The sequence below is a fragment of the Pterocles gutturalis genome, unplaced genomic scaffold, assembly GCF_000699245.1.
Source record: "Pterocles gutturalis isolate BGI_N339 unplaced genomic scaffold, ASM69924v1 scaffold23446, whole genome shotgun sequence".
Classification (NCBI taxonomy): Eukaryota; Metazoa; Chordata; class Aves; order Pterocliformes; family Pteroclidae; genus Pterocles; species Pterocles gutturalis.
This window is the reverse complement of record NW_010103707.1, coordinates 33,817-59,590: the sequence shown is the minus strand read 5'-3', so window position 1 is coordinate 59,590 and position 25,774 is coordinate 33,817. Positions and strand designations below refer to the sequence as shown.

General features: G+C 42.4%; 1 protein-coding gene across 1 annotated transcript; it reads left to right on the top strand.

Annotated features, from left to right (window-relative positions):
* The first annotated feature begins 3,001 nt into the window (after positions 1-3,001).
* E2F7 (E2F transcription factor 7) lies at positions 3,002-17,355 on the top strand. The gene is made up of 11 exons (XM_010086813.1): positions 3,002-3,271; positions 4,701-4,869; positions 7,754-8,038; positions 8,686-8,844; positions 9,891-10,028; positions 10,845-11,039; positions 11,666-11,750; positions 12,342-12,858; positions 13,731-14,001; positions 15,395-15,819; positions 17,179-17,355. The coding sequence occupies exons 1-11, from the start codon at positions 3,020-3,022 to the stop codon at positions 17,353-17,355; spliced, it is 2,673 nt and encodes an 890-aa protein (XP_010085115.1). The 5' UTR covers positions 3,002-3,019.
* Positions 17,356-25,774: the final 8,419 nt, after the last annotated feature.

Sequence of the window (25,774 nt, the reverse complement as noted above, 5' to 3'; positions counted from 1 at the left end):
TGGGCTGTCGTGCCGTGTGGGTCGGTACAGCAGCGTCTGAGCTGCAGGCACTGGGGGCGTAGGGGTGTCCGGTGCTGCCCTTACGGTGAAAAGACAAGCCCGTAAAATAACTGGGAGTCAAGCTACCGTTGTCAGTAAGTGAAGTGATTACACTCTGGCGTTATTCCCAGTGAAACAGTTTTTTTAGCTTTAACTTAATAAGCAAAACTCATTAGGCGATCTCAAGCATCCCAGTGGCTACCAGTGGGTAAGGTGGAGGACTCTTCTGTACAGGCTCACTGGTCAAAATCTGACCAACACCAGGCCTGACGAGAGGTGTGGGAATAGTGTAGACCTGCTACTTAGCAGCAGTGTGAGCGTCCTGATGCACATGTCCTCTATGCTTGCCTTCCGGCGTGGAAAAGTATGTCTGCATCCATACAGTGGTGTTCCCAGGTCAAGAGGCTAAGCAGTGCCACTCGGCAAGGAGCAAGCTCATCATAGCCCTCCTGTCCCACCAGCCAAGAGACAGCCTCAGGCATACCTTACTCAGTAACATCTCCTGAACTAGACCTGGTTCATGACCTGCTGTTCGTGCACAATCTGAGTCCTCCAAAGATCACATAGTTCTTGTCAGACTTGGCTCTTACTATCTCAGAGATTTGTTTCAATTCCTGCTCTACATACTAAGTTCATTAAGCCAGCCCCTCCTGTCCCTTTGTATTTGTAAGCCATCTCTGCTTGGATCAAGGTGAATCTTGCACTTCTACCAACTGCACTTGCAATTTAGTGGGATACATCTAGTTCATAGAGCACTGCAGCTACTGAAAAAAAGAAAAATGGGGAGAGGGAGTAAACACATGTTTTATCTTAGTACATAATTATGACTTTCAAGTTATAAATATATGAAAGGCTGATAGTAGACCTGTGCTTCTCATGCAGTACCACTACTTTTTTTTCATTGTGGTATTTGTACAAACATGAAAATTTGAGGCAGTGGAACAGCAGGTTGCTTCAGCTGCCCTCATTGCAGTTCCATTAGCAGCAACCACAGTGAACAGGAACTTGAGGGGCAGGTAGACTTTCTCCATTACAGATTAAGTGTTGATTCACTGACAAATGTGAAATTGCAAGAATATATTGAGTGCCAACACTCTGAACATATGTTCCAAGAAGTACCCAGGCCTCTAAATTGACCCCCATCACAGTGTAGTAAGTTATAACTGGCTAACTGTTAATTGTAAAAGGAGACGTATTTATTACATCCTTTTGGGTAATTCGTAGGTGAATTACACAGAAGTGTTCTTCATGAGTTCTCCAAGCACAATGGTTTTGATGTGCCAAATTCCAGTTTGAATGCTACAGAACTGCTCTAGTATAAGTCAGCTTTAGTTGTTGTTATAACTTCTTTCTGCTTTTTACCTAGACCGTACCTGATGATATTTGGAATCACCTATTTAAATATCCCTATCAGCTTGTGATAGTGGAATAGCTCCAAATAAACAGCAAAACTTAACTTGGGAAAGTTCTTACAGCAAATCAGTAGAAACTTAACATTTTCTTTCAAGCTATCTTCCATTACAGAATTGGACTACTTGCAGCACAAAATAAAATGCATAATAACAATATCCAGCCTCAAAGTTGTCATGTTAGATTTTTGGAACTCATTTTGGAAAAAAAGAAGTCAATCTCAGTCTGAGCAGAAGACTTGGTCAGTTTGAGACGAACAACAAAAAAGCCACAGCTAGACTGAAGAGCAAATAACTGCAATCCTGATTTATAAAGGCGGTTTGCTGTGGTTCTGAAGGCTTCGCTCTCTATTCCAGCAAATTATAAGCTCTGCTAGCTTTCTGATGATAATCTGTCTGCTTTGCTTTCTCTCTCTCACTTCACTCAAGGTGCATGCAATAATTTCAAGGGTCTGAATCTAGAAACCACTGAGAAATACTGACTAGAGTTCCAGAAAGCACAGTGTCTTGTTTGTGGTGTATTAAGGAGAATTAAGTGATAGCTAGACTATCTTGGAACAGAACATTGATCTCCCTGGGCAAAAAGCAACAGTACAACTTTCTGCATGGGCGTTTCTGGAATTTCTGCTCTGTACCAGGTTTAGGATACCTGGACCTCAATATTTTATATCCTGCAAAGAAAGCCAGTATGGCATACCATCTACTTCATTCCTTTAGTCTTCATGAGCTATTTGCATTAACAGGCTAGAGTGAAGTAGTGTCTCTTGTTGCTCAAAAACAGATCTCTCAGTTCAAGGATACCACTGACGCTTTCTTCAGTCAGCCCCTTGAAAATTAGTTGATCTGTAGTGATAATTCTTGCAGTAAGAAGAAGGGGTAAAATTTAACCCAAATATGAAATACGAAAAAAGTTTGATTGCAGCTAGGGACTTGAGGGAGTTGAGCTTCATTCAAAGAATGATAAAGATCAGCTGATGAATTAGACTTTTCCTTCTAGAAGCTTTTAGCTGTAGTCAAGGAATACAGTTATGGAGAGTTTCTTCATTGTTTTGAGCAGCAGTGCAGATGCAAAGCTTGCTTCACTTGCACATGAAGTTACATCCACTTTAGTGTGACACTTTATGACAGTCTGAGCTGCATCCCCAGCATGGCTTTTGATGAGGACCTTTCAAGCAGAACACCATGTTTTCTTGCTGAGTGTAATGTGACCAATGAGTTAATTTGGTTTTGATCCAATTTGGTGATTTATGTTCATAGGCAATGCTGTCTTGTAATAACAGTCAGAGTTTAAGAGCTTGATAGGCCACAAGTTCTACTGGTTGAACTCAGGTTCTGTTATTCAGGGTAGTATCTCATATACACTGCCTCTGGAACACTAGCATATAGAATATTTTTACCATTTCCAACAAAGGTAGAAGAACTGTGCTAAATATAACTATGAGTGCCAACACATGAGTCACTACAATTACCTTGTAAGAACAATGAAATTGATTGTTGGACTGTTTTCTTTCCTGTTGTGTCTAAAGAACTTTTTTTTTTTTTAATAGGAAAACATATTTGATCGATCCAGGATGGCCCCAAAGACTCCCATTAAGAGTGAACCAGTTGATTTATCAAAGCAAAAATGCTGCACCCCAGAAAGAAATCCAATTACACCTGTTAAGCTTGTTGACAAACCTCAGTCTGATCCCTGGACCCCCACTGCTAACCTGAAGATGCTTGTTAGTGCTGCTAGTCCTGACATGAGGGACAGGGAAAAGAAGAAAGAGCTCTTCAGACCCATAGAAAACAGTCAGCAGAGTGACACACCTGATTTGTTACAGGTGAGACTCAGAACACGGTTACCTTATGTTCAGTTAGGACTCAGACCTTCCTTAAGTTGTGCCTCAGTTTTCTTCCCACTGGTCTTTTGCTCCCTATGGAAAACTGCAGATTTGTAAAACGTTCCCAAGGAAGATAATTCTGAGGTCATGCTACTGAGAGGCATCATTTGATAGGTACAAATCACTGTACAAGTGTAGACTTTTACAGCACCTACAGTGACTGTAGTCCAGAGAATTCTCCAGTTTAGTCATAAAGGACAAACAGTTCTCTAAAGATACTTCCTAACATAACTTCCAGTAAGTAAAAAATAGTCTGTGTTAAAGGTTAGTATGTTACCACTCCAAGCCTGCTGAGATCGTACAGCATTTTTGGGGTGACTACTATAAAGAGTTCAAACATCTTCTCATCAATAAAACTTACACTTAATAATTTTCTCCTCACAGAAAGTTAACTTACAAAAGGTGTGAAGGAGTTACTGTAGGAATGTATAAACATTAAAGAATAAAAAGAATACTGCTGTTTCCATACCATGTAAAACTGAAATAATTCCAGCAGAGCAACAGTCTGCCACAAGATCACTTAGTCACAGCTGGCAAAGGACAGTTGAGATCTCATAAGCAAGGAAATATGGGTTTCAATGGCTGCCACCACTCAACATTTCTTTGCTAAAGGGCAAGGTTTTTTTCCTTCTTTTTTAAAAAAAAAAAAAAAAAACACAGAAGGAAAACCCCAAAGTTAACAGTGCAGAAAAATTCTCCATCATTCTCATTTTCTGTGACATGTAATAAACATACCTTTCCACATTTTCTTGCCATCACAGGGATTTTTTTTTTTCCTTGCAGAGACAGAAAGACTATATTCAGGCCATTCTACAGCATTCACTTAAGCTAACAGCCTGACTAAGTTTAAGGTTCAAAGACTGCGTGGTTCCTTTAAAAGTCTCTTAGCATCATTCCCCACCCCCCCTTCTCCTGGTTTCTTAAAGATATAGTGGCACTGTAAAGGGCAGTAAACTCTCTTGAAAGAGGTTTTACAGGAACTCTGTGATGGCCTGTACATCTTTGGGTTTATTAGATGCAGAGGTGTTTGAGGTAATATTCCTCCTCCTCTCAAAAAGAGATATTCCTTCCAAGCAGGATCTTACAGTCTGCTAGTCTTGGGTGTTTTGTCTTACTGTTTTGTTTCCTTATGCATAACTTATTTTACAATCTCGCAGATAGAAGTTTTTAGGTAGATATCTTGTGTGATGAATTAAAAAGTTTGCAAACAAAAATGTGTCACCCAAGTGCTCTGTGCTTGAAAGGAGTCCATGTTTTTTTCCTTATTAGAAAGTCTGATCTTAAATATTGCTAACATCTGAAATGTGCCCTTGGCTATGCCTTACTTCTAAAGCTTTGCACTAAAAGGTCAACATTTATTTTTTAACAGTATGATGTGGTAGACGACAGCACGGTTGATGAATTCGAAAAACAGAGGCCCAGCAGAAAACAGAAAAGCTTAGGACTCCTGTGCCAAAAGTTTCTAGCTCGCTATCCAAGTTATCCATTGTCAACAGAAAAAACTACTATTTCTTTGGATGAAGTGGCTTCAATTCTTGGTATGTATATCTGCAAAAATGGGGTAACTGATGACCTGGGGTAACCTGACAGGAGGGCCTTTGAAAGATCATCCTTCTTACAGAAGAATGTACACTCAAGGTCTGCCTTTCCCTGGGTCTGGAAGCTCTTCTAATCATACTAATCAAGAGTTGGAAATGCCTAATATTCCTAAGTGTTTTTACTGCTTGATAACACTACCATTTTGAAACCTGTTTTCTGACAGTACTTTTTACTAGACAGATCTATTCTCCAGCTGTTTACCAACTCGGTTGCTCTCTTAAATTTTCAATTTGCTGAAGACTGAAGGAGTTATAAGAGTTATAAAACCTCTGAAGACTTACAAAGAACACATTTTGTCAAAATGGAACATTTGGGGAAACAATTGCAAACTATTAGAGGCAGGAAATCGATTGTATTTACTGCCTAGCTTTGGTAACATGACTGACATTATAGCTTCAAAGATCTCCTGGTTCACCAAGGTTATCATAGCTTTAAATATTGTCTTGTGAGGGGAGGTTACCAGGAGACCTTCAAGCATAGAATGAGAAAATGTGTTGTATTGAGGTGGCAAGAAGGTATTGGGTAGCCTATTTGCTGGGCTTGCTGTGAGGTTTGGTCTTAGTTAAAAGGTTAGTGAAGTATCTGAGAGAAGTAATAACACGGGAGAGAGAACTCAGCCAGGTCACACCAATAACAAAAGGATCCAGGTCCTTGGAGAGTTGTCTCTTAAGGAAGGGTTTTACAAAATTTGACTTCAACTAAATAAATATTGTATCTACATTTATAACTCAGGTATTTAACAGAAAAGAGGTAACAAAAATGAAATGTGTATTTTTGGAAGAAAGGGAACAGAAAAGTTATGTCCTCTGTGACTCTGGTAAGAAAGTCCTTCAAATACTAATTTATTTGCCTTGGTATGGGAAGCGGAAATAGGATAGAATTCAGATTAAGTAAATAGTTAAATAAATTACTTTTTAAATTATTTATTCTTTCAGTTTTTGCAGTTACTCCTTTCGGTGTTTGCATGGGATACTTGGGCTCCAACCTTGTACAGCTGAACACAAGCAATGCTTTCCTAAAAAGCAGAAATTTAGTTTTAAAACCTGCTGTTGGGGATTTTACCTCCCAGAAGGGGGTGTGTTTGTTCTTCTGCCTTTGCTTTTCACATCCTTGCTTGCCTGTACCCACTTGCTTCAGGGACCACAAAATTATTCACTGCTCATGTTGCTGCTCTCTGTAACAAATTATGGTTGTAATAGCACTTTTGCTACAAATGTATATTGTTTTGTTTACTGAAGACCTATGGAAAAGGGGGCTATGCTGCTGGTGCCTGACAGACACCAGGATATGTGTAGCACTCTTGTTTCTCTGGAGTATGTTTCACTCCAAGTTCTCCACACACTTGGAAATACTCGTGAGTTGTTTATCCTAATATATGTTTGAGGCTAGTAAGTATTATCTGTATTCTCCAGATGGGTAAACAGATGCATCAAGGCCTTGCCCTCTGCAGGGAGATCTTTCAGAACCTTTCCCCTTGGCTAGCACTTGTTCTGCTCAGCTGATGTTAGTGGTTATGGGATTTCTGGTGCAGATGCTACCACCAGTGTATAGTGCACTGTGCTATATGTAACAGCCATGCTTTGAATAGCACTGGACACTCAGGACAGTGAGCAGAGCCAGCCACCTGTTCGTATTCGGTCCCCAGCCTTGCTCACATCCATCAGGCCAAACCCAGGTTGGACATAATTTATAGATTTCCCATTGTGCAGACCCAGCCAGCACTGAGGACTCATTTCTTCTGCTTTTGGGAGCAGTGGGCCTCATTCTCCACTGCTGTGCACCTTGTGAAGTCTGTGATGCTTCTTTGCTTGGCCTGTGCTTATAGCAAGTGATTGTGCTATTGGAAATGCAAGGGGAGAACCATGCTCCCCCTGGTTCTTGTAGGACTGGGCTTTTATGTCTACCCTGTGTCAGTGTCAGGCTCAGACCCTTTCCTACCATCTGTTACACCCATAGAATAGTCTGGGCTGGAAGGGACCATTAGAGGTCATATCTAGTCCAACTACCCCTGCAATAAGCAGGGACATGCTCAGCTAGACCACGTTGCTCAGAACCCATCCAACCTGACCTTGAATGTTTCCAGGGATGGGGCATCTACCATCTCTCTGGGCAACCTGTTCCAGTGTTTCACCACCTTCATTGCAAAAAATTTCTTCCTTATATCTAGTCTGAATCTACCCTCTTTTAACTTAAAACCGTTGCCCCTTGTCCTGTTGCTACAGGCCCTACTAAGAAGTCTGCTGCCATCTTTCTTATAAGCCCCTTTTAAGTATTGAAAGGCAGTAAGGTCTCCCCAGAGCCTTCGGTTCTGCAGGCTGAACAACCCCAGCTGTCTCAGCCTTTCCTCGTAGGAGGGGTGTTCCATCCCTCTGATCATTTTTGTGGCCCTCCTCTGGACCTGCTCCAACAGGTTCATGTGTTTCCTGTACTGAGGACATCTGTCTGAGCTCTGAAGTTCTCTGAAAAGAAGGGTTAAAGTGCTCTGAAAACCTCAGGGCCATCTGGATAGTCTGTGTGAGTGGGGGCTGCATAAACTGTAGCCAGTTCTTCTAAACACAGTATAGGTACTTAAAGTTGAAGTCACGGCTGGACCAGCAGCTAACAAAATAGACAAAGAACGCTAAACCATGGGGCTGGACATGCGTAAGTCAGTTCTTAATTGTGCCAGTTTGGATGGACCTATTGTACTGTGTCCAGGTGAACAGTGAAAGATGTGTTGTAAACACAGTATAGAGAACAGCCTGTTCTCTGTTCTGATTCTGCTGAAGAGCACATTAAAACCAGGTGAGCATATGTCTTTTTTTATCTCCTCCCTTAAAACAGGAGTTGAGCGGAGACGAATTTATGATATAGTAAACGTCTTGGAGTCGTTGCACTTGGTTAGCCGTGTGGCCAAGAACCAGTACTGTTGGCATGGCCAGCACAACCTCAGTCAAACTCTGAAAACACTTCAGGAAGCAGGAGAGCTGCAGTATGGAGAGCTAATGACCTTCTTCCAGCCCAAGGAGCAGGACCTGGAGTACAAATTTGGAGAACGGAAAAAGGAAGCTATTCCAAATTCTCAAGACAGGCCATTACTGGACTTTTCAGAACCAGATTGCACCTCTGGTAAGATAACTAATGTGTGTGATGTGATACACAGACAGAAGTCTTTCTGCATTTTACTAAGTGACTTTTTCCCTTGCTTTGCTTTTAAATTAAGTAATTAAAAGATATTCCTTGCAAAAAGGTGCTGAAGTCAGCATGGAGGTGACAGAATTCTTCCTCCTATTGTGTCCCTAGCATGGGTCTCAAGATGGACTTTTTCCCTCTGTTCTACAGACTGGCAGGAACTTCTGCCAGACACTCTAGTTCTTCTTTCCCCACCTGTACCTGACAGTAAATCCTTTATCCTGACAGAAGGGGCCATCTTCTATTTGTTCATTGTTAGCACGCTGCCCATATATTACATAGTGGTTTAAGATACAAAGTCCATTGGAGTAATAAAATTATAGTGGAGCAAAACTGTATAATGTAACATAGCATCAGCTTTGGAATTTGACTTTCTAAAAGCTATTTCTGCAAGCTTGAATTTTTATCACCTTTTCAAGAGAGACTTCTGTTTGCATTACTCGGTTATTTGCTGCCTTTCAAAAGATTTCTGCTTCCTGAGAAGGAAATACTTTACCTCTTTTGTGTGTGAGAAACCTACTTGCTGTTTTCTGGCTGTGATGGATGACATATGCTAAGAGACTTGGGTGTTATTTGTAACACAGCATCTGCAAACAGCAGAAAGGACAAGTCGTTGCGGATTATGAGCCAAAAGTTTGTCATGCTGTTCCTTGTCTCCAAGACCAAGATAGTCACTCTGGACATTGCAGCAAAGATTCTGATAGAAGAAACCCAGGATACAGTGGACCACAGCAAATTTAAAAGTAAGCTGGCTGTTGAGAGACAGATCAATCAGTCAGTGAGTAAAGAAAACGGGCATGTTTGGACTGACACCAGTAGGTAATGGCAAGAGCAGGACAGGAATCTTTTGCTGAAATATAGTTTGGGTTTTTTTTTTAATTGCAAACAGAGCTTGGGGTGGGGAAGATTCAAATTGAAAATTATCTCCAAGTTTTAGCTTCTGAATTAAAAAAAAATCTTTTTCTTTTGTTCGAATACTTTTTCATACTTTAACACTGTTTCCTCTACCATTCTGAATGACGTTTCAGAACTTACTGAAATGAAGCATGTTGTGTAATTTAATAGAATTCATTTTCTTCTCTGCAGAAATGTGTTACTTCTCCTTTTCACCCCAGAAACCTTTCACAGCTGGATGGCGCAGTTTGCTTTTCAGTTGGTAGGGTTTAGTACTTACATCCCTTGCACAACACGGAAAAACTCAGCATTAGTAAATAATTCTTTTAAAATAAAGACTTTTATTTAAAGTCTTTAAAGTACTTTAAAAAAAAAAAAAGTATTTGCATTTCAGTCTTAGAATTCTACCCCCAAATATCAGGAGGTATGCGAGGAGTTTAGCTGGACAACCTGTGGGTATCATACTCAGCTCAAGCATGTTATTTATTGGAGTCACAGAGATTTTTCTAAAGAGTATTACATTTTTAAGATTATTCATATGTGTCTTCTGATTGGTGCACACTCATGTGCCTTTTGCCCCCAAGTGCTTGTCTTTACTCCACATGGAGGTCACTCCCTTTTCTGGGCAAGTCGTAATCACTCCCTAAATCATTTCCATCAAAATGAGGTAGGTGAGCTTAAACCTAAGCAGCTAAGATAGGAAGAAACAGTGAGAGGCAGATGGGACCTGGCATGGCAGGCTTCATTGGAGGTGGCTTAAGTCCATCCCAATTTGATTTTACCCACCTTGTCTATGAAAGCTGTGGTGATATTCTGGAATTAAATTACCACATAAATGTGTACTGTATGCATTATAAACGTGACTATCTTGACTATTTCTACCCTTTCTTCTTAGCAAAGGTACGAAGACTGTATGATATTGCCAATGTTCTCACCAGCCTAGGCTTGATCAAGAAAGTTCATGTCACAGAGGAACGAGGACGCAAACCAGCCTTCAAGTGGATTGGGCCTGTGGAATTCCCTGGGAAGACTGGTAACTTGGGTAGCTTGCGTGTCTTTTCTTTTTGTTTTAACAATCCCTTCCCAAGCGGTAAAATGTGGTTTTCTGTGTGTAAAGAATGGCTCAGCATTCATTGCCCACCCTGTGATTATTAACTGCTGGCCAGCTCAACATTTGTCCTTGTTAGACTTTATGCTCAAGGGCTGGAGCTTTGGAGGGATGTTGAAGGATACCGTGTCTTGCTGGTATTTTTACACCAACATAACTGTAACTGTATGAATTGTAGAGCAATGGCAGATAATGCCTACATCTCCAAATCTGGGTCTACAGCTTTTCTGGGTTGTAAAATCTCAGTAATTCCGTCATAATTAGACAGTGAATTATTTTCTTTGTAAGAGGACTTACCAAGGTAGAGCAGGGCTGTTTCTTGCATGTGTCCCCTCATACAAAAGGTTTGTCTGCAGAGAAGGAGGTGGTGGGCCAGAGCATCTCTGTAAGCTGCTGATTCTTGTCCAGAGCGAAGTGAAGCCCTTTGATAATGGTTTTGGGTCAGGCCAGTGCCAGGACCAAGTAAAAGTGAAGGATAGTGTCAATGCCATGTTAGTACCCTTTCTCCTCCTGCATATGCATGCTAGAGTGTAGCTGCTGCTGCATCTGCCATGGAATGGAGAGGAGGGAAGCCTTTATCTTGTCTATGTTTACTGAGTTTAGGTCTGGTTCAGTGTTGTGGGGTTTGAAATAGTATAAAGATTACCTCTGCTCTTGTGGCTGAGTTCGGTAATATGTCAGAAGCCTAAATGAAGAGCTGTGTTCCCTGAAGGACTGTTGTACAAAATTATGTTCTTACAGATGGGCCAAGAGGGCATAGCCCAACATCTGATCCTCTGCCAGGGACACAAAGAGGAGCCTGTGCCCCGTATCAGACCTGTGCTACTGGAAAGCAAAGGTTTACACGTCACGCTTCATTTAATGGCGCACGGCCTTGTGAAGGGACCAGAAGGAAGGTCAGTTCTGAGCCCAGCAGCCCACATCAAAAGAGGCAAGGTAACTACTAATGAAGCATGTTGTTTTGTATCACTCTGGATTTGCCCAAATGTGGGCCCACCAATTTAAGACACTTGATTGGGTTAATCAGCCTAATGAAATACGTGATTACCCTTGGGAGGTACCGATATTTCTACTGTCCACATGGTGAGACTTCTGTTTTGGACCCTCCAGTCAAGCGCCTAAAGTTAGATGAGATGAATCTGGACCATACTGCCTTGAATCTGCAGTTTGTTTTCTGGTAAATGTTTCTGTTCTCCGCTAACTGCAACTATACTACAGTTTCTTCTGTTAAAATTAGGTATAGATAAAGAAAGATTCTTTAGTCATAAAAGCTTGCTATATTTTATAGTTCCTATTGTAGAGAATTTACTGTAACAATCTGTTAAAAAAGATAAAGCAATTACAGGGCTTTTCACAGTTCCCTCTTATATGATGATGTTGAGCACCCCTCCGGTGGGACTGAGAATTCTGAGTGTCTTGCAGGTTCTTGCTCTAGGTGATTAGTGGATGTTATAAAAATGTGCCAGAATAGAAAAATTGCATCAATTATTTTGTATGGCTAGTATCAAAATATGCTTGGTAAACCTACCTGTTATTAATTGACTGCTCTTTTGTTCTTTCAGCCTGTGTTGTGAATTCAGATGAATATTGCTCCAAAATGATAAATCTAGCAGCCGTCTGCAGGCAGAAAATAAAGGAAGATACTAGGTAGGTTGCTCTTAACTCCTTTCCAGTTTCAGCTTTGTGCTTGTCATGTTTAGTCCAAGGCTAGGTTCCATTCATGAGGCCGAGATAGAAAATTGTCAGAGAGTCTTGTTATTACTATTTTAATGCTGATAGGTCTCAGCATGGCTTTTTTTTTTTCATGGCCAGTTTATACCCACCTGTATTTGTACCACTGTTGTTCTTTAGCTTCAGGAGTTCTTCATCTCATGTGTGTTTATATAGGTCATCCCCGCTTCCTTTGACCTGTTGTTGAGGTGGGCTGAGCATGTCATGATTCCATGGAAAAGCCTCTCTGTCATATCAGTGGGTCTTCTCTACACCTGTCCTAATTTGAATTCATTTGTGAATGATTGACCAAAAGGATTATTGTTTTGACAAAAAACTGATAAGTCTGCTTCTGTGCAATTAGAAATAATAAAAAGTGACCCTTCTTGTAAACTGTGTGTAAAAGTAATGGTTTGGGGGGGGGTTTTCCACATTTATGTCCAACATGTACATGTTTGCTTTTAAGGATAAAATAGGGGTTTAATTTTGGACTAAATGTTTTTCCTCTTTTCATTACTTTTTTCTTAGGAATAAAGCTTGTGCCACACAAACAATATTAAATTCAGCAAAGAACCCAAGCATAACCTCACCTTTCTCCCTTCTTCCACTTCCTGGGGACTCTGATTTTTGTGTTAACCCTTTGCCTCAGGCAGTTTTTCCTGTGGTTCAGACAGATGTGCCAAGCCTCTCGCTGCCAAATGGCATCAGCAGCCAAGCTCCACATCTTTCCACACCAGCAGCCTCCAAAACAGAAAATGGAAAGCCTACCCTGCTCCCCAACCTACCCTTGCTGTGCTTCCCATCTTCATCCCTTTTTATGTTGTGCGGTGGTCTTCAAGAAAATAACTTGAAGGAGACCCTGCCCACCACAGCAGACATGCGAAACTGGAGTGCAGGTCAGGCCACAGTACCTCCGGCTGCCTGCCAGAAACGCAGCTCCCACAAGTGCGCATCACCCTCTGCACCTGTAGATGATGACGAGCCAGCTGCTAAAAAGCAGTCCATGGAACAGAGCGATGTGCCCCTCTCACTTGTAGGACCCAAGGTAAAGAAGTGCATTTCATTATCACTTAGGCTTCTTGCTAGTGAGGAAAGACTTTTGCCCAAGACAATGTTTTCAGAAGTGAAAATTTACTACACCACACTTGTTACAGATACAAATGCTTCCTCCCACGTGTTAATAACGTTGTAAGGGTGCTATGCCAGGAAGTATAGGCAGTAACTGGGAGATGTTCTCACACTGCCAGGGGAAAATGGACCGTGATTGCTTTGCATAGTGAAGTGATGATCAGCTGTTCTTTGTAATCAGTGTCCTGATCATTGTCTTCAACAAAACAGCCTGCCAGAGGGGAAGAAATCAATGTGACTATTACTCCTCATCTTCCCCTGTTAGTTTGGGCTTTCCCAGACAGCAGCAGCATTGCTTACTCCACCGAGCTACAGCAAATCTGATTTTTCCTTCCCTCCTACTCTGAGCGTGAGTCCCTCTCTCTCATGCCTAGTGTTGCCCACAGCAGACTGGGGAGAGAGGAGATGGTGGTGAAGGTGAAGTGCGCCTGTCTCACAGTTTTCATAACTACTGAAAATGTAGGTCAGGCTCAAGGTCATATCAGAGTTTGAATAGAAGCCATCTGAAACACTTGTTTTTCCTTATCAATAAAGAGAAATAAATCCCTAAGCTCAGGTATTTCCTATCTATTGCCTTCAAGTACGGAAAGTGAACTACAGCACAGGACTCAGGCATCACTAATATTACTGTTAAAACCCTGAAACAAAATTTTTAACTTGAGCTAATGAGTTTTGTGCTGCCCCTTTGCACAGGTGCGCATTTTACTCTGTAGCTGAGGAAAGTGCATGAGAGACATTATACTGTTATTTCAGTTTAGACTTGTCATTTCCTCTTTTGTTTTTGCTTAGAAGCCTTTTGAGTCACCCAAGGCAGAATCTGCCCCAGGACGTGGCTGTACATCTGCTGAACATCTAGAAGTTTTTCATCTTGACCTCGCAAGTCCAGCTGCTCCAGAGGCTGCAGACGAGGAGTCTACTAAGCTTTTAGATTCTCAGGGGCAAGAAAAACTCTCTCAGAAAAAAGGCCCTGATGAACCCTCTCCAGGAAAAGAGCACATCTCTAAAGAAAATGCCAATCAACCATTCTTACCCCAGTATCTTTATGTTCAGCCTACTGCTGGTAAGAACAACCATGAGATCTAGAGGCGCCCAAACTTCTGCATCTGTTCACTGAGCAGATAGGTGAATAGGTCTATATTTGGCACAAAAAAAGTCAGCAGTTCTCTGCAGCAGTTTAATAGCTCTGAATTCTCTTGCCTCCAGATGAACTGTTCCTTCTCTGAAAATGCAGGCATTATTCTGAGGCATCCAAGCATTAATAGAGATTAATTGCCCAGAGAAGCTGTGGATGCCCCATCCCTGGAGGTGTTCAAGGCCCGGCTGGATGAGGCTTTGAGCAATCTGGTCTAGTGGAAGGTGTCCCTGCCCATGGCAGGGGGGTTGGAACTAGGTGTTCATTAAGGTTCCTTCCAACTGAAACCATTTTGTGATTCTATGATTCTTTGAATAATGTGGAGCTTGCCTGCTTGAATTATGTGCAGCAAGAAAGACACCTATCTGGCATTAGAAACTCAGAGGAGCTGGAAATCTAGGTTTGGCAGTAAGGCAGCCAGAATAGTGCAACAGCATCTCTCTGAGTGGGTGAATTTAGTAATCTATGAACTTTGTACTGTCTTGTCACGTGCATCATCAGGATAAACACACAGAAACAGGCATTGGGAGTGTACCCAGGCCTGCTTGTAGGACACAGTAGGGAAGGAGAGAATGAAGCTGAAAATACTACAAGAAGATTTCATGTCCACCATTTTTTGTGCCTGTGTTTGTGTGGTGTGGAAGACTTGTTTTGTGGGAAGAGGATATGTGTGGCAGATTTCCCTGTCTGCTGCTTTAGTATTAGATTCACTTGTGGCACAGGGTGCGGTCTATGGGATTTGACTTATAGGATGGAGGTGCTCAGTTTGGAAATATTGATCCTGGTGTTTTGGAAGGTCAGACAAAATGGGAACCGGAGCAGCTTCTGTTTCAAAGCAGTATTTCAGCCATTCTCAGGAAGATTGGTGCCTTTGGAGTATATGTTTATGGGTGTTTTCCTTTTTTATATGTTTTACTTGTTTAAAGCAATGAATGTTTTCCAATAGCAGAGGGTATGATTCCTGTTAGTGAAAAAAGAGTTTCTTTAGCCAGGATGTTGCTTATAACTGAAGGTAGAAACAGAAAACTGTGAAGTGTGTGGTGGGTACTTAATATGAACAAAGTAAATGGATGCAGATATAGTGAACAGGCAGTAGGGGGGGAGATGGAGGAAGGTAAGGAAAGGGAGCTTGAGAGAAGAGTCACAGGTTTGTGACAGTTTTCTGCCTTTTTTTTTCTTTTTTTCTGTCACAGTTTTCTTCCTCTGCAGCCTATCTCTTTCTTTGTTGTCAACCCTCTTTCCTGTTCTAGATGAAGTTATAATAGCTTAATTTCAATTTGTCAACTGTGTTAATGCCTTGCTTTTTCTTTCTTTGGTTTAGGACTAAGCAGTTTTAATTTCCTGTTCTCTGCAAACCAAGCCCCTGGTGCTATCAGCCTGGCTGCAAGCCAGTTACCTTCTCTGAGCGTCCCCTGTGTCGTGGTGCCATCAGCAGTCTTGGCTTCCTTCCCTCTCGTCTGTTCTTCCACAATCACCAGTCCTCTTTCTTCAGTTCCTGATGGCTCCTTCTCAGCTGCTGCCTCCATGAATTTCAGTATGTCAGGCCTGGCATCAACAACGCCTGTTTTCATAGGCACCACAGCGGTGGTTACCCCAAAGGTCTCATCCACGCCTTTGGTGGATCCCCAGCAACCAGCTCACCCCCCTCTGCACCTGAGTCCTGGGCTTGCAAGGTCTTGCAGTGCTGTTAAACTGGACTCTCCCGTGTGTATGGGGCATCCGGTGACCCTTCTGAAAATGCAGCAGGTAAGAGTGAAAGGTGGTTGAGTGACGATCAAACAGCAGTGCCAGGTCACTGGGACTGAAGGCAGCTTGCACTGCAGGCAGGTGGCAGTGAAGCAGAGTGGTAAGTTGGCACACTGGGAGCTGGTGTCTTCTACTTAGTTTGCATATCTATCTGTAGTGGTGGCAAGGCTTGGGACATCATTAAAAGTGTAGCCCAGTGTAGCTTGTGTAGCCCTGAACAGTAAAAGGATGAGCTTTAAAAATCTTACAGGAATTTTAAAATAATAAAAATCTTACAGGAATAAAGAAGAAAATGAGTGACAAGTTTTTTTCCCCAGAAATCCAAGTCAGTATTTTTTCCCCATTTGATACTGTCACTGTGCAATGCAATGTCACTGTGTTATGCAATGGCTACAGAAACATATTAGGAGGACAGGTTTGTCATAATTCAGGAGTCAGCTGGATGCAACATTTCTTAGGTAGTAGTGTCCTGCATTACCTCCTCACCCCTGTTCTCATCTCTTTTCACTAAATAATGGAAACTTAAAGTCAGCATCAGAACTGCTGGAAATTGATTCTTGTAGGTTTTGTTATCTTTTTTATAAAGATATTTTTTTAAAAACTACCATAGAAACAGACTTTTTGAGTAAAACCATGAGAAATTCAAAAGTGAAGAAGGACTCATTTGTCTCAAGTACAATAAGTAATGTAAAAGTCATGTCACACTGTGTTACCTAGGTCTTCATAACTATTAGCAGTGACATTTTGGCCCACATTTTAAATCTGTGATTTGTTTTTCTATTGTCTAATGCAGTGACAAATAGATTGAACTTCTGGAAGCTTTATGAATGTTATTTTATGAATGTGTATCTTGTTTAAGCTTTAGAAAAAGGCTGTAATAGAGAGTGGTTGGCAGCCAATCTGATTACAGATCCTAGTGTTAGAAGTAACAGTAGAGTGGCACTTAAAACAGGAGTGGCCAGGGTTCAAGAGACTAATTTTAGATCTGTTTTGATGCTAACAAATAACAAAAGTGAGTAAAATATCAAGGAAGAGAAAGAGCCACTTAAGCTAAAGGACAAGATTGGCATAAGAATGAATGAGTATGAGCTACTCGTGAATACATTTAAGTTGGAAATGAGATAGAGGCTTTCAGCTTCCAGCTTCTAGCAATGATGTACTGGCAGACAGTTCCAGAATCAAAAGCATGGGCGAAGCCTGTAGCTTTTCATGGGGAGCTTCTGAAGGGATGTGGGACATGGTTCCCTATAGTAGCAGGTTATAGGGCTTAACATCTACAAGGTGTCTTCTGTTTGCATGCTTGCATGTAAGGCTTTGAGAAAACCCTATTGAATCACTTCGGTTTTGTTTCACAAATAGCCTTCATCAGCTCCCCTCACTCCCAAGAGCATTCGTCCTGCACATCATGAAGCATTTTTCAAAACTCCTGGAAGTCTTGGAGACCCTGTTGCATGGAAGAAAAATGAAGGCAACCAGACCAGAAATGCCAGCTCTGTGCAGAGGAGATTGGAAATCTCTAGTACTAGCCCTGACTAACTCCACTCATAGCAAAGGGTAGGCAGATTGTTCTAGGACCCTGTACCAATTACAAGAGAACAAGCTCTTACCTGACAAGAGGAGCGCATTAAAAAGTCATCCCTTTTGGCATGCTTCCCCACTATCTATTCACCCACTGGTTCTGTTAACCACCTTCTTCACAAATCATCCTTGGTACTGAAAACCTCTTACTGAATTGTTCCTTCAGTACTGATTTGAATTCAGATGCTGTACTTCACACAGCCTCGTGGGCATCAAATTGTATTTGTGGTTTTAGTTTGGAAAACTCTCTTTATTGCTATGAGGAGATGCAAACAGATTTCCTTGGAGTCCCCAGGAGTGTTTTATTCATGGTTTTAAGTGAGATGTCTAGCACTTATCTGGGGTAAGCATTTTTTTTTTGCATATACTCTACTTACTCTGAGTAAATCTGTGGTGAAAATGATGAACTCCTGCAGCTGCAAGAGCAACTGCTTCCTTGGTACCAATCTGTCAAATCCTTCCTCCTCAGTGCAGCCTCTTGCTATTTATTTTGTATGTTGGAGTGGGACTTGGTGAAATAAAGTTTTTTTGCAGCTTCAGAATAACAGATTTTCTCAGGTTAGGATTACTTGAATGTCAGTTGGTTGTTGTACAATTTGCCCAGCACTTGTGGTTAGAAAAACCTAATAATAACTTAACACAATGTGATTGAATGTATACATGTGAAAAATATTAAGACCAAAATAACTGTGAATGTTAACATTTTTATAATTGTGTTAATGAACTGTGTTAGTCCTTGGGTTTTTTTTTCTTTTACTCTGAGCAAAATGTACAAGTTAGATGTAAAGAATACACAACCTGATTCCTTAAACAAGTTTGATGAAGTAATTTGAGAGTCACAAGCCACTGAGAGGGCTGTGATAAGGTTTCGTCTCCCATTTAGATATATAGTCTAGACTTTATGACCAAGGAACACTGGTAAATTGTTAACCACGTGATCAGATTCAGTCTAACCTGAGTCTACTTAAGTGCCTACTTAGTGGTTTAAAGTCTACTTAAGGGGTATGTACTTAAGTGCCTTCACTTATGGGAATTTTATAACTACTTAATAATGCATTTGGGTGTACTTGGAAGACAAGAGAGATCTTATTTTTTGGTGCATATCTATCTAAATAACAACAAGAAGCTGAAAAGAGTGGGAGTCATAAATTTTGGAAGTAGGAAAAAATATCTATGTTCCTTAGGACAAGATGAAGAGGAAGAAAAATATAACATTTAACGTTCAAAGTCCTCAAATAATGGATGGTGCTATTAATATAGGACATACTTTTAAGAGTTAATGTTCTTATGCTTGGGTATGTTTTCACTGGTGTAGAAGTCTGCAATCAAGATTGTGCAGTTTCCTGTTTACAAGACAGAAAGCGTTGCTGTTGACATCACGCTACTCTGGATTTTTAGCAAACATAGGGCCAGCATTCTCAGCTCTTCTCTTGTTGGTACTGGTACTGGTTTTCCAAGGGTACATACATTGTTGGATGTTCTACTTCATTGGTTAAGAGAGGCTAGGACTCTGGGGGTTCAGGATTTGATGAGGTTATATTATTTTTGTAATGGAATGTATTATGAAAATGGAATTTAAGAAAGAATTTTAGTGAAGCTGGGAGTTTGAGTAATGTGGCCTTATCTTAGAATAGACCAGTAACAGCCTTTTAAGGAGGGCTAGTTAGCCTTCATTAAAATAAAACCTATAGTAGAATTATAGGAAATTTCAGGGGTGGTAAAGAGAAATCTTCAAACTGCTAAGTTTTAAGGTTTGTTTTGGTTTTTTTAAAAATTACACTACAGTTGTGAAAGTTTACAATTTTTGCTTCTGAATTATTTCTTTTTAAACAGCCACTTAAATTAATTTCACTTTGAAAAGCAACATGTAATTGTCATGGTGCTGCCCCTTCACTTCTGCTAGTGTGCATTTGTTGCTGTTGGGGCTGGAAACAGTCTCCTAGGGTTCAGGATGACATGGTGGATGTTGATTCTCCAAACCTTGTCTTTTCTCTTCCCCTCTACTACGGGGCAGCCTTTTAGCGAACTGGCAGCTAGGAGCAGAGAGAACTAATACTGGCTCTTTGCTCCAGTTGAAGCATCACTGCAAAAATTGCCTTGCTTTGTCAGTAATCTTATTCTGTGCCACAACTAACTTAACTATACTTGAAAATGCAGGGACTGAAAATGAGTCTTCAGTTTTCCAATTTCTGCTTCCAGTTTTGAGTTTCTGTAGGTACAGCAGGTCTAGAAATGAGGATCAACTCCCTCACGATCAAAGCTGTTTGATGGGTCAGATTTGGGCCTGGGAGAAAATGGGGGTTGTTACGCTGTCTTGTTTTTGTCAATGCAGAATTCTCACTGAAATAGGAGTGGGACCACTGAAGCAGTTGGGCAGTGAAGGGCTCAATGCTACTTGCAGTACCTGAGCTGCCAAACTAAACCAGTGAGGGAGAAGGGTTGGTTGTCAGGAAGAAGTGAGTTTACCTTTCCTATATTTGCCTTCACTGAAAGCTAAGAAGTAAAATAAACTAGTAACAACTCTTCAGCAAAGTATCTTTGGAAAAGCAGAATTTGTATTTGCACTGAGGCGAAGTGCGTACCCAGGATGTTCTGCAGGGTTTGTGAAACCTTTCTGTCCCAAGACAGTTGCTGAGTAGAGTGAGTGTGTAACTTATACTTGAATCTACCTGACACGTTTACATTTCTGATTGTCTTTTGTAAATTGGTGCTATATCTATATTTAAAAAGCTGTATTTTTAATGTAAAGCTGCTTCCAGTTTGTACCTTTGCACTGCTAGTTTAATATAGCTATTAATTTTATTGCTGTTTATAACTTTTCTTCTGTGACTAGACGTCCTGCTTTTCCTGCTCTCTAGCAATCTTTTTAGCTGTCTGCATATAGCTTTACTCCAATCACACTGTTGGGTTGAATTTATTTTTTTTAATACTATCTTTTAGCAAAATATTACTTTTACAGAATAAAAATGGAATTAAAACCAAGGCTGAGGCTGTGATTTCAGTATGGAGGGCACCCTTGAAAAGAAACATCCATCCACCACCTATCCAGGTGAGCAGTTCCTGTTGGATCTGAGCACCAAATACGTAGCAGAGAATGGCAGCTCGCTTCTGGCTATTTTAAGCAGCATGGGGACAATTCCCACTCCAGCTGTTGCAGGCACAAGGGCCAGTGAAATGTAAACTGGCTCTTAAATTCCTGGAGCTGGCCAGGGGAACACCCTATGGCCCTGGCCCAAAACCATGTGAGGCAATCCCCAGCCCCACCGCCTGTCCCACCCCCGCCATGGGGCCTGCCCTGAGCACCCTGCAGCCCCACAGCTGATCCCTCAGCCCGGCTCTCCACAGGATGGCAGCAACGCCTGCCTGACCGCTGGCCGCAGACACCAAGAGCAAGGCAGGCCCTGACACAGAGGCAGGGTTCCCACAGGCAGAAGCCAGCAGTTGCTTGTGCGTGCTTGTTAACCTCCAGCCACTCGTAAAAAACAGAAGTGGAGAATGCAGCCCTAGCCCTGTTTCCCTTCCGTAATCCTTCACACACGCATAAGACACAGCTTGACCCAAACCTGAGTTTGCTCCCATTGAAATCAATGTCAGGTTCACTACTGGTTTCAGCAAGTCCACTATCACCCCTTCCCTGCTGTGAGTTAATGTCCCTGCCACCAGCAACGGCTGCAAGATGCTTGTGAGTGGCGACTGGCCGAGTTCCTCAAGACTCATTTCTGAAACAAAAACTCATCAGTTCACTCAATATTGTTTCGGGGTTTCTTGTGTGACCTGTGACTTCACCAACATCAACTTTCTCTTTCAACTGATGGAGGAAGAATAATAAGTTTAATAAGACTAAATATGGTTTGAGGAGCACTAACAAGCCCTAACCCTGCTTCAGCTCCCCTGGCAGGACCATGGCCATTGTTTCCTTATAGAGAAGCAGTAAAAAATAATTAGAGGGAACACCAAACTCCCTCTGATTTCATTTTCTCTATAAAAAGGGGAAATTAAAAGCAGTGGCATAGTGGATGACGGTCTTAATGCTCTACAACCTGGGCTGGGCAGCCCAGAGGCGGCTGGAAGACAAAGATAACCCTCTGATGCTGGAAAGTGTCGAATGCTGCCAGCAAACCCCATCAGAGGCAGAAGCAGAAGGGAAGCCTCCGACGGGCAGCAGAGCAGAGCCTGCTCCCACCGCATCTAGGGGAGAAGGTCTTCACCAGATGTCTTGGTCAACAAGGAGGGTTTCCTGAGAGATGCTTGGGTCACAGCAATACTTTCTCCTTCCAGCACGCAGAGGTCCTGAGCAAGGCTCCATGGTCTGCATAATAATTTAAAATTTAATATCTCAGGATGTAAAGGAGTGAAAATAAAGGTTTCACAGATAAAGGAAGTGTATTTAAGCAATGCTGACTGTGATACTCTGAGAAAATTTGTTCAGGCTGTAAGCGTTAATGTCCAGATTCTTTCCAAATTCATTTTTTTGCACCAGAAATGTGATGAGAATTTAGGATATTTTTTCAAGTGCTTTCTCCAAGGCCTGGAGTGATGAAATGAATCCTAATGGTGTCAGTCAGCACCAGCCTAAGCTCCAAGAGCCTGAAGCCTTCCCCCACTCCCCTTGGAGACCACAGCAACTTTGCTGGTGAGCGGGCAAAAGGCTGCATTTCTTGTTTGCAAAATGCCATGACCTCCAAGTCTGATATTGTGGGACCTCCCAGGGGACGAAAAGGTCTGTCTCAGTTGGAGCTCCTCCATTTTTTCCATTTTCCAAATAAACAAAGTTCTCATTTTCAGCCTGAACGTGAGATGCCAGACTTTCCGCCTTTCTCCCATCTCTGTCTGGATATTTCTCACCCTGGATGTGACAGCAGTTTAATTTAATAGATGACACACTAAATTTGGGTGGGAGGGGAGCATGAAACTTTGTTTTTTCCAACAGTTGCTTTCTTGTTTCAAAACTGACAGCTGTGAACCAGCAGTTTACAGACTTAGCCCCTACGTGTGGTGTGGTAGTGAAGGCACTGCAGGGAAGTCAAACAAATCTGCAATACGCGTAAAGTACTGCAGCTTGGTATTGCCTGTAACAACAGCTGCAACAGGCCAATTTGGAACAGGTTTAATCTTTTGGGAAGAAAACAGAAACAATTTAAAGCCTAAAAAATAAGATGTAGGTATAAAGATTTCACTCCACAACAATAAATTGTCCATAAGGAAACATCTCCTTTACTTTGCTAGCCAATTCTTCAAAGCTCAGAAGAACACTTTGGCCTCCTCGCAGTCTCTGCATCTCACTGTTAGCCAACCAACATGTGATTTAATCACCTTCTGCCCCTTTAAAACCTTGATTAACTGGTAACAATTAGTTCCAGACCTGAAATACACCAGAAATTTAATGAACATAAGGTAGAAGATGATGTTAGAGAGGAGGTGGCTGAAGCTCTGCTCTAAGGCTTGCCTGGAGTCGTGGCAAAACCAGTCACTGGCACCTCACCTACGTTCATGTTCTCATCATTACTGCACTGAAACTAGGACATTTGGAAGATGTTGGTAAAAAATGTCTCTGCAGGCACTCTAGGCTTAAGTGGCATGGCTCAAATGCTTGTGTACCTGTCTTCTTTATATTAACACAATACCAGTGGTTCCAGTGGACTCATTCTTGATTTACTTTGGCTTGAAGGGGGAGGAGAATCTGTCTTCTGGTTCTGGGCTTAAGTCTACTCATCATTTACCGCACGACACTGAGCAAAGCAGTCTTTGACTTCTCCAAGACCAGAGCAATGACTAGTCAACCAGGAATATCACCTGGCCTCACAAGAGCTGAGGATCTAGCTTGTGGAGGTGGTGTGCTGGGGAAAAGGGAGTTGGAGAGAGGGCAGGGGGCAGCTCCGTTGAGCAGGTGTTAAGAAACAGTTGGACAAGTACATTCACTGATTTGAAAATAATTTAGGGCTTTTCTGCTCAGCCTTGCTTGGGACTTCACATTATCCGAGGCTGCCCTCGAGGACATGTCAGAGCCTGCTAGCTTGGGATAGCATCAAAACCTGCCCTTGTGCTCCTGCAATACAAGCCTGATGGTCTTGGAGTGACCTTCTCTTGTTGTCTGACCATTGATTTTTAATGTAAGATTCCTCTTCATAAGCGTGAGGCCAAAATCACACAGATTGGAGCCCATTATGTCTACAAGACATTTACAAAAGTACTTCAAAATGCATTAGACAAAAGACTATTTTAAAAGGCTGAGAAAGCAAAAGCTTTTTCAGTCTTCCCAGCATACACAATTAAAGAGGAAAGAACATTTCAGATGCAGTCAGGGAATATATTTTACTATAATCAAATAACTATGCAATGCCCTGCCAGAGTAGCTAGGGCTGAGCTCCAGAAGCCTCTGCAGAGGATAAAAGGTTTCACTCAGGCGCCAGCCTCCCTCCTACCCCAGTTCAGAAGTCTCTCCAGATATTTCTTCAAGCCAGTGCAAGCTGCAAAGTCCTGCATGACCCTAATGAGTTGTTATCTCTGGGAGAAACCAGAGGACAGAACGAAAGTACCAGCCTACCAGCTTTTTCCCAGCAAAGTCCCTGCCGTTTGTTATACAAGGTAAACATGCCAGTAGCCTCCCTTTGGCTTCCTCGTGACAAAGAGAGTTTAATTAAGGACAGCAAAATTAATCTCAGAGGTTCATAAACCCTTTAAGTCTGTTGAAGCCCAGGAAATCTTGGTCTGGATTATGATTTTGCATAGAAAAGTATTATTTTTGTAATTCTGCACAAAAATTGATTGTATTTATTTCCTCTGTTTCATTTTCAAGGAAGGATTCTGCCTGGCCAAAATTAAAAGGGAAAAGAGATAGAGAAATCTGACCCTGAGATGTCTCCTGTGAGTAGCTATGGGGCTGCACCGAGGTGCATTCAAGTCCAGTGTTGGAGTCAGTCACCAGCAAGCAGCCAGTTAGCAAGGAGTGGCCTCTCCAAGCCCCACAGGAAAAAAAAAAAAAAAATCAGCATTTTCAGCACAACAGAGAAGAGATGAAAAATGCCTGAGTGGATTAAAGTGAAGAGGAGATCCAGTCAAGCCCCTGGAGGGGGTATGCTGACTGCTGCAGGGCTGTCAGGTCTGATGCACAACACAGACCTAGATCCTTCCAGGCATTGAGCTGGGAACACTTGCACAGCTCTCGGGCCACACAGCTCCCAAGGTCACCTGGGGTGGGAGGGGAAGGTCCTTGGATCCACATCTCCAGAAGCAGGCTATCATTTTATAAGGTTCAGGCAGCCAGGAACAAACCAGCCCAATTCATGTGTCTCCCACCTGGCACAGTGCAGCCTGTCCTCTGCCTTTGGCTCTGCAAACACTGCCTGCCTGTGCTCAGCACTGTTGCCTTTTCTCTGCACCATCTCATACCTCTAAACTCCTCCTCAGTGAGGGCAGGGGAAAAAGAATATCAGCCTTTCCTAGAGGAGGTCCACATCCCAATTTCTTCTGCCATTGCTCCTGCTACCCACAGCTCAGGGTGCCTGCTCCTCTGACGTGCCTGATGGCATGCAATGGTCCCTCCTTACACAGAGTTGCAGGCAGGTCTCTCTGGCTCAAGTACCCACCTGCACTCTTGGCTCCCTTCTCATACCATCTGGCACAGGGCTCAGAGGCTCAGGGCCATTGCAGGGTGAGGCTGCTGCAGGGCATCAAAGCATCTCTGACCCACCTGATATGCCTTGTCCTACCCAGCACAGCCACCACGGTCTGGCTCGGGTCTCAAGCAGTGGTCAAAAGCAGCTCCTTATACCCTGTAAGTAAGAGGTACAGGATTCACACCCACTTCAGGCCCCCATCTTGCTGGGCTCAGTTCCCCACAGAGCATGTGTAGCAGTGAGTTTGTGAAGCAAGTAAAATCTGCCCTGAGGAAAGCGCATAAACCTGGATGCTGGCCGCCTCTTGCACAGGTGTGTATTTTGCACCAAGTTAGTGCTACTCCCTGCTACTCACTGTAACACCCACTCGCCAATTCGGGATTCTCCGTGCCACTTAAAATGTTTCTGGACTGAGTGAAATGGAGAGGGCTTGGTTATTCCAGTCCAGCTATAAATGACTGGGTACCGGATAGCCCACAAATGAGCATGTTACTGGTTTGTGGAACCTGGGAGAGGGAGAAGGTTTATGTTTAGACAGGGGTTCCTCCATACCACGTGGTCCCTGTGTTACCACAGCACTCTGACTGGGATTAAGCGAGGCCTGCAGGAGTCTGATACCAAAACCCAAACCACCGCAAAGCCTGAGCCTATCCCCGCTGCAGAATACAAACTGCAGCAAAATTGCACCAAAGTCTCTGCTTTGCATCGCGATTGTTCTGCCTTGTGAGTAATACCAATCGTGAAACCTGCTTCCCTGGGAA

Excerpts from the sequence above, each read along its gene's own strand:
- E2F7 (XM_010086813.1), top strand. The coding sequence starts at position 3,020 with ATGGCCCCAAAGACTCCCATTAAGAGTGAACCAGTTGATTTATCAAAG. Across the intron at positions 3,272-4,700 it reads ACACACCTGATTTGTTACAG|TATGATGTGGTAGACGACAG; the intron begins GTGAGACTCAGA and ends ATTTTTTAACAG. Across the intron at positions 11,751-12,341 it reads AAAATAAAGGAAGATACTAG|GAATAAAGCTTGTGCCACAC; the intron begins GTAGGTTGCTCT and ends CTTTTTTCTTAG.